The 8,362-nt window shown below is 61.6% G+C and overlaps 1 protein-coding gene across 1 annotated transcript in view; it reads left to right on the top strand.

Annotated features, from left to right (window-relative positions):
- The first annotated feature begins 780 nt into the window (after positions 1–780).
- Positions 781–8,362, top strand: part of LOC104869252 (NADH-cytochrome b5 reductase 3) — an 11,978-nt gene continuing 4,396 nt past the window's right edge. Inside the window, exons 1-6 of the mRNA XM_010634397.3 lie at positions 781–1,074; positions 4,115–4,246; positions 5,694–5,766; positions 5,964–6,070; positions 8,018–8,147; positions 8,257–8,340. Coding sequence (XP_010632699.1) covers positions 4,163–4,246; positions 5,694–5,766; positions 5,964–6,070; positions 8,018–8,147; positions 8,257–8,340 — 478 coding nt within the window. The 5' untranslated portion in view covers positions 781–1,074; positions 4,115–4,162. The remainder of the gene's footprint in view (positions 1,075–4,114; positions 4,247–5,693; positions 5,767–5,963; positions 6,071–8,017; positions 8,148–8,256; positions 8,341–8,362) is intronic.

The following is an 8,362-nucleotide window of genomic DNA, read 5'->3' on the forward strand; positions in this document are numbered from 1 at the left end:
CGCAGCCTCTCCTGAGGCCGCCTCCTCTCCTCACCTGGTCCTTACTTCATTACTGTTTCTTGAGGCCACTCTTGCTTTGTTGCCCAGGCTGGTCTAAACCTCTTGGGTACAAGCCACAGTCCCGCCTCCGCCGCCAAGCGCAGGGACTGCAGGTGCGCTGCCTGCTGCGCCTGGCTTCCTCTGGAGATTTCTCAAGATCAGCCCCGGCCACCCCTCCCACGCCATGCACGCTGGCTGTGCTGGGCTGCTGGGCGTGGGAAGGCTGGCGCCGGGAGGATCCCCTCGGGGAGGCAGGTGCCAGGCCTCTGGGAAAGCCTGGCCCAGCCGGGGCTTTCTGGGGGCGGGGCTCAGACGCAGGGACAGAGCTGTGGGCCCCCAGTGCGACAGCCTGGCAGGTCACAGAGGCCGCAGAGGTTGTCTTCCTCGTCCCTCAAGGCCCCACCACCTCCCTCCTCCGCCTTCCAGCCTTTGTGGCCTGTGTAGGGGCACCTGTCCTTCAACCCCGGCCGGGCCGCCCCTCCCTTCCTGTGACAGTCTCCTCTCCCTGTTGAGGGGCGGGGACGCTCATCAGCCCCTGGCCTCATCTGTGCAAGGAGCGCTGGGCATGGCCCCTACTTTGAGGGCCCTGCCGGGACACCCTGGGCACACCTGAGCCAGGCGTCCTGCCCTGCAGGCTGCACAGCACCCCACGCCCTCTGCAGGGCTGCAGGGGCCTGATGCAGCAGCAGCCTCTTATCTGGGCTGTGCAGGCCCTGCGGGAGGCGTCCACACTTCAGGGGCGGCTCCCCTGCTCCCCCACCCAGCCCCGGGTGCCCTCCAGGCCTGGACGGGACCACTGCACAGGTAGCGAGTGCAGGGCTCCGCGCCCTGGGAGCAGAGCCACGTCTCCCTGGTGTGGGGGACTCGGCCGCACACCTGTCCCCTCCTGGGAGCCCCGCTGTGATCCCGGCTGGCCCTGAGCCCCCGCTACCCGACTTCCTGTCTCCCTCCCACTTCCTCCCACTGAGATCGGCCAGGGCTGGAGGGAGATGGTCACTTGGATCCTGGAGACGGCAGTGGGCAGGTGGTGGGCAGGTAAGCAAGCCCCCAGTGCTTTTTCTGGGCCCCTGCTTGGGGAACGGGCACCAGGGTCACAGGGGCAGTGCCAGCGTGGGCAGCTGGGCAGGCCGTCCCATGGGTGTGGGGCAGGGACACAAAGAGGCAGCCCGTGGGCTGTGGTGCGGGAGTGGGGGCTCCCCGGTGTCCTGGACTCTGTGTCTGGTTTCCTCCTCCCACTCTGGTAGGCAGAGTGTGGCCTGCAGGGCGGCTGCGACTCGGGGCACCAGGCCAGGGCTGGGGGGCAGCTGTCCCGAGGTCCCCGGGTGGGTGGCCGAGTGAAGCGGCCTCTGCCAGCGCTGTGGGGCAGGGCCTGGCCTCAGCCACCTGCCTGTTGTGCGCTTGGCCCCTGCAGTGGCCCGGGATAGGGACAGTGTCCACCACGGGCCATCTAGTCAGCCCTTTGACTGAGAGACAAGTCCTTGCCCCTCCACTGCTCCTGGCCACTGTGCACCCTCCTCTCCCGTATCTGTCCCTCCCTCTCACCTGAGCTCCTCAGGGTGGGGTCTCTTGGTCTGTGTCCCCTACTTTAGGCCCTGGAATGCCCAGTAGGGTTTGTTGATTGACTCACTGACAGATAGTAATGACCTGCTCAGGTCTGTTGTCTGAGCCTCAGTTCCCTCACCTGGAATGGGGGTGGTGGCAGCTCCCACCCCCTCGAGGTAGCAAGTCCCGTGGGCGCTGGCTGCCCGCAGCACCACAGGCTTCTGAGTACTGCGTCCCAGGCCGTGGTGTGTGACAAACAGGATGGCCGGACCCCACCCTCCTGCTCCAGTTCTGGAAACTTCCAGAAGGAATGAAAAGAGTAAGAACAAAGCAGGGGTGGCTCTTGTCCCTCCGCTAATTCATTCCACAAGAATTTGTTGAGCATTTGCTGTGCTGAGCGCGGGCTGCGCTGGTGAGAGACTGGCTCCGAGTTACCTGGGCGTCTGGAGGCTGGGCAGGGCCTGCTGGGGCCTGGGCAGTGTTGGGGGACCCGCCCCGGGCACTGGGACTGCACTGTGACCTGCCGCAGGCTGGCAGTGTGGGCTTCGGCAGGGGTGGGGCACCTGGGCTCCCTGAGTCTCGGGCAGCAGGGTACGGGAAGCCAGCTGGGCATTGAAGGCTGGTGACTGTGAACTTGAGCCTCTGTGCTGGGAGTAGAAAGGCCGTCCCTCCCTGGAGATGTCACTGAGCTCCTTCTCTAGGGCTCCCAACAATGGCAACTTCCTGCACACACACAGAACTCAGCCTTTCCCTAAGCCGTGTCCCCTAGGAGGTGGCCTCTTGGCTGGATGTGGAGCGGTCTCTAGCAGGGGAAGCTTCAGGATTGTTTACAGAGGGCCGAGGTTGGGAAAAGTCCATCAAGGCCTGGGTGGTGAGGGATGGGCATGGGAGCTGGGCTCTGGAGGATGAATAGGAGCCACTGTTTGGATTTGTGCAGAGGCAGAGAGTTTGGGGGCAGAAAGGAGAGAGTTTTTGTTTTTGTTTGTCGGGGGAAGGGTTTGAGACAGAGTCTCAGTATGTAGTCCAGGCTGGCCTTGAACTCGTGACAATCCTCCTGCCTCAGCCTCCCAAGTGCTGGCATTACAGACATGTACCACCATGCCCAGCTGAGGAGAGCATATGCAAAGGCCTGGAGCAGGACCGGCTTGCTGTGAGGGAGCAGGGCTGAAGGGCAGGCTGGTGCAGGGTGCCAGGGAGCAAGTGTCCCAAAGGGAGGCAGTGGGGAGCCAGGGCGGGTGTTTGAGGAGGGGTAGAAGTGCCTGGTGATTTGGATACTGTGGACTGACTGGGCCTGGAGTCCCTTAATCTTGCTCAGAATTTGGTGTGACAGTCTGTGGTGTCTCTGTGTTCCTTACAGAGGGACTTGGGGTAGTTACCAACCCTCTGGGCCTCAGTTTCCCTACTGGGCCTACAGATTTGAGTGGGGTTGACCCTGGGAGTTTGCGTCCCACACTCGGAGCAGCACCAGCCCAGAGTCTGTGGCCACTGCTCATGGCCTTTCCTGAGCTGGGCCTCAAGCCCAGGTCTCCGGTCTTTCAGTCTGTGGCTGCCACCAGGGCCTTAGAGGAGCCTCGGCTGGGCGAGGCCATACAAGAAGTGCTGGGTGGGTGTGGCCTGGGTTTAGGTGCATGGGCACCTAGGGCCCTGGGCTTTGCTTTCAAACCCATCGGTCACACAACTGGGTACCTTGTGAGGCCTCAGCTGTACAATGTAGTGAGCCCAGGACCGAGGGCAGTAGGGCTGGGCCCTGAAATGACAATGCACTGCTCTGAGAGGCCGGCAGCGGATCCCACCGAGGGAGCAGAGGGGCTCCATGCACCTAGGGAACTTGGCTCTGAGCTTCCTGGCAGCCGAGGTGAAAGGAGAACTTTAGGTTACAGTAAGAAGAGAACAGTCATTTGCTGAGAAAACAGAAGCCCAGGAGATACACAAGGTGTGAAACTGCTTTCTCGAGAGCCACTGTTTCACGTGAACTTTGCTTCTGAGCTACAAAAAGGGGCCTCGCAATATTTTCTGTTTTGAAATAACTTCAAAGTTCGAGATACAAGATGTTGATATTGGCTCTGTTGCTTTATTTCTCTTCATCTTTGTCTCATGTGTACTAGATGTCATGTATGTGTACAGGTGTGATCAAACTGTACAGTGAGAGTTTCATTTTAAAAAAATCATTACAGTAAAAGACACTGCACTGGGTCCCCCTCAGAGTCCGCCCTGTCACTTGGAACACTCACCCCGCCGTCCCCGCCACTTTCTGATGCAGCTCTCCGGTGCTCTCTTGTGAGTGTCTCTAGTTGCCCTGACCTGGCTGCCTTGATGTCCTCAGTCAGTTCCGGGTTCCCCTACCTCGGTCATTTTGACTTTGGGGAAGAGCCGGAAGTTGCAAGGTACCAGATCCGGGGAACGAGCTGAAAGAGGACCCAGTGGGCACGGACGAGGACCCTGGCTTGGTCCCACAGGCTCGGGGAGTGATGTGACGGATTCTCAGGTTGTTACTCACGTGTCTGTCTGTCTGCCTGCCCGTCTGTCCGTGCAGTTGGGGCGTGTGGCGCTCTCGCCGGTGTGGTTCCTCTACAGCCTGCTCATGAAGCTGTTCCAGCGCTCCAGGCCGGCCATCACCCTCGAGAGCCCCGACATCAAGTACCCGCTGCGGCTCGTTGACAAGGAGGTGGGAGCCGGCGCCTCAGGAGGTGGCGGAGCCTTTCAGACCCCCCCGCCACGGGTTTCCGAGACAGCGACCTGCGGAAATTCAGGGTCTGCGCCCCCACTTGGCAGAGGCGAAACAGTCCCTGTCAAGGGGCCTCCCCACCCCAGAGCGGTCCCTCATGGCCCGGTGCTTGCCTGCCCTCGGGGTCTGCAGGGCCCCTGTGTGGTCTCAGCTGTGCGGCCTTCAAGGCTCAGGACCTCCAGCCTCCCTCCTCCCTCCCTGCCCTGGCTGCCAGTGTCCCTGCTTCCCCGATGACCGCCTCTTCACCCACCCCAGCTCCTGCAGGGGTGTGGCGGGAGGACTGAGTCACGCAGCGGAGAAAGTCATCTTTCCTGGCCCTGGTTAGGTCCCCTCCCTGAAGCTTGTGCCAGTCTGGTTCTATCCCTGCTGTGTGGGAGCTGTGGTCGCAGTGGCCGCAGCCTGCAGTTGCCTGTGACCTACAGGACGACGAGTCTGGCCCGTCCTGAGAGTTCGCAGGAAAGTTGAAAACGAGACAGAAGTGAAAAACAAAATAGTTGGCCTCCACTGCCCGGCGGGACCGCGCTCACCCCTCCAATGTCTCAGCACAAATGGGCGCTCACACGTTTTCCTTCGAACAAATCATATTTTCAGACTTGTTTTTTTTTTTGTAATCTTTCCCCTTATTTAATTAATGTATTTATTTATTTTTGGTACTGGGGATCGAACTCGGGACCTTGCGCTTGTGAGGCAGGCGGAGGCACCGCCTTTCCCTTGTTATTGATGTTGGATTTGGAAGTAGCGAATGACTTATACCAGTCCGCTGTATGAGTTCACTCCTCTTGCGAGGAGCTGGTCCTGCCCTCTCAGCACCAGCCCCGCCAGGCTGTGCTGAGGTCGCGGCCCTGACCCCAGGCCCGGCCAACGCCCTGGACTCACTCCCAGGAACTCCCACCCCCTGGCCTGGCCATAGGCAAAGGTCACGGGGTCCAGGCCATGCCCCGACCTTCACCTCCACTGCTGGTCCCCGGGGTGGCTCCTCTCCAGGAGGTTCCCTGGGCCGGCACCCTGTGGGGGACAGGAGGTCCTCCCTGCACGGAGCCCAGATGGCCGTCCACAGTGCTGGGTCTCCTGGGAGAAGCCTGTTGTCCTCTCCAGGCGACGCCAGTCTGTCAGTCTGCGACCTTGCCACGTGCGGGTGTGAGGTGGCCCCTTGGCTGCCTGATCCCAGAACTGTGTGATGCCGCCCGAGCCCCACTTCCCAAGGCAGGGCTGTCACTGTGTCCCTCGAAGGGAGTGGCTGCCACCTTCCCAGCTGGTGATCAGGCACTGGTGCCCAGCACGTGCAGGTTGGGACCTGGCTTTGAGCTCTTGGCACCCGGGCCTCGTGGGCCGTGGGGGCTGCCGTGTCTCAGCCCCGTGAGCCATTCGCCTCTGTGCCGTCCCCCAGGTCATCAGCCATGACACCCGGCGCTTCCGCTTTGCCCTGCCGTCCCCGCAGCACATCCTGGGCCTGCCCATTGGTGAGTCCTGGGTGCCGGGTGTTCTCGGGGGCGGCGGGGAGCCCAGGGAGGGTGACAGTGGCCTGGCCTTGGTGGGCAGAGCTTTCCGGCAGGGCAGAGGGGAGAGGCAGGCTGCTGGACGTGGTAGTACCCAGGGCGGGACACAGGGTTGTGGGACGACGCGACCCTGCCCTGCAGTGACCTCTCCTGTCCCTCAGGCCAGCACATCTACCTCTCGGCTCGAATAGATGGGAACCTGGTCATCCGGCCCTACACTCCCGTTTCCAGTGATGACGACAAGGGCTTTGTGGACCTGGTCATCAAGGTGAGTCCCTGGCTTGGCCACGGGGCAGGGCGGAGTGGCCACAACCCAGCCGAGGCCTCCAAGAGGCCCGTGCCCACCACCTGGTCTGCCAAGCCCATCGCCCCCTTGTGGCAGGTTTCTGAGTGAATCACAAACTGCAGTTTTCAGGGGACCGGGGGAGGGGTCCTGGCACAGAGCCGTGGGGTTCAGGCTCAGCAGCTGCAGGTGGGACGCTGCCACGCCATGCCGGGACCAGCCACAAGGCCAAGCAGTGGCTGAGCCCCTTCCCTCTGACTCAGGAGGAGCCCAGGGACCTCTCTCCCGTCGAGTGCTTGTGGCAGGGCCCCTCTGACCCACGGGTCACCAGGAGCCTGTGTGGAGTCCACGGCTGATGGGGTATCTGGGTTGGGTCAGGGACACGTGTGATGAGGGAGGTGTAGCTGTCAGGAGTGGCAGACGAGACACGACGTGCCCTGCAGCGACCCCAGAAAACATCATGGCACTGGAAGGGGTGGTACACAGCTGTAATCCCAGCACTGCCTCGAGGAGGCTGAGGCAGGAGGGTTGCAAGCTGGAGCAGAGACTGAGCAATGTAATGACTTAGCAAGACACTGTCTCAAAATAAAAGATAAAGGGGTTGGGGATGTAGCTTGGTGCAAAGGCTCTAAGTTCATACCCAGTGCTACCAAAAACAAAAATACAAAAAAACAAAAACATCACGAAGAGTAGATGGGGTAGGAGGCATAATGACAATTTACAGAAATTAGAAGTTGAGCTTTACTGCGAGGACCGTGTTCTAACAGTGCCCAGCTGGTGAGAACCAGCCCAGCTGCTGCCTGTGGGATGCTGGGGACAGCAGGGCCCAGGCCCCTTTGGGCCCCTAGAGCCCCCTTTGCTGAGTACCTCTATGAACGCTGAGGTGCAGGGGCTCTACCCCCGAGCTGCACCCCGACCCTGGTCCTTCTTGGAAGGAAAAGAAACCCATGTGGGCCGCAGCTCAGCCCCCGAATCTCATGGGGTGACCATGCCCATCGGACTCCGGGGTCCTGGCCTGGGGTCATTCTGGGACAAGGACAGCAGGCTGAGCTCGAGGAGTGACAGTGTGCTTGGCTGGGCTGCTTGTATGGGTGCTTGTAGGGGTGCTCTGGCAAAGGAAGGGACCTTCCTGTACAAAGGCCCTGAGGTACCAGGGAGGTTCAGGGACTGGAGCAGCAGAAGGGCAGGGGGTTCGAGCCCGGCTGGGAGATGGGGAGAGGCCACTGGCTCCTGGGGGCTTCAGAGGCTCTGTCCAGGGCACAGGAGGGGAGGGACCGGCAGTGCCCCGATGGGACCTCCGGTCACATGCAGTGAAGGACAGGGGCCAGTATGGAGGAGGAGCTCTTGGATGACTAGGTCCTCTTGGCTCCTGTTGGCTCTCAACAAAGGTCATAATTCTGGCCTGGCACTAGAAGAGCAACAGGGTACTTTCCCTGCCTTTCCCCTGCCACATAATCCCTGTGTGACGGCCACGGAAAACCCGCCCTCCTCTTCCAGCCTCCTTTTCCCATGTGTGCCGCTGCCTCCAGCCTGTCTCTGGCCCTGTCCCTGGCTCTGCATAGGCGGGTCCCATCTTGGCACCTCCCTTTCCCCAAGGTGGTGTGGTCCCTAGGGCTGCGCTGGTAGTGGTGGTAGGGGCTGTCCTGAGAGCCATGTGCTGACCCCAGGGCCTTTGCTGTGGTGGTGAATGTGGGGACCGGCTGGGGTGGGCGGGGTCGGTGGAAAGTGACGTGCAGCCGGGAAGCCGCTGCCTGGCGCACCTGGTAGACACCCTGCCCTAGTCCGTTCAGTGAGGGACAGACCTGGAGCACAGGACTGGGGTGGGGAATTCAGTGGGCGGTGGACAGGGTACCCCAAAGAGGCCCTTGCTTTGGACAGGGGTGAGGCCTGGTCACGGGGCTGGGTGCTGAGGGCCACGCGTGTGTCTTGCAGGTCTACTTCAAGGACACCCATCCCAAGTTTCCCGCTGGGGGGAAGATGTCCCAGTACCTGGAGAACATGCAGGTCGGAGACACCATCGAGTTCCGGGGCCCCAATGGGCTGCTGGTGTACCAGGGCAGAGGTGACTCCGGTTGGGACGCTGGCCCCGGGCCCCGGCCCTGGGTCTGCTGTCTGTGGGTGACCAGCTGGCCAAGCTGTGCCCTCCCCTGAGCCCCGGTCCCTTCTCCTAGGGAAGTTTGCCATCCGGCCCGACAAGAAGTCCAGCCCTGTGGTCAAGACGGCCAAGTCGGTGGGCATGATTGCAGGAGGAACAGGTAGGGGCGGTGCGCGGGGCGG

The sequence above is a fragment of the Fukomys damarensis genome, unplaced genomic scaffold (assembly GCF_012274545.1).
Source record: "Fukomys damarensis isolate Sample0158 unplaced genomic scaffold, DMR_v1.0_HiC HiC_scaffold_19, whole genome shotgun sequence".
Taxonomy (NCBI): domain Eukaryota; kingdom Metazoa; phylum Chordata; class Mammalia; order Rodentia; family Bathyergidae; genus Fukomys; species Fukomys damarensis.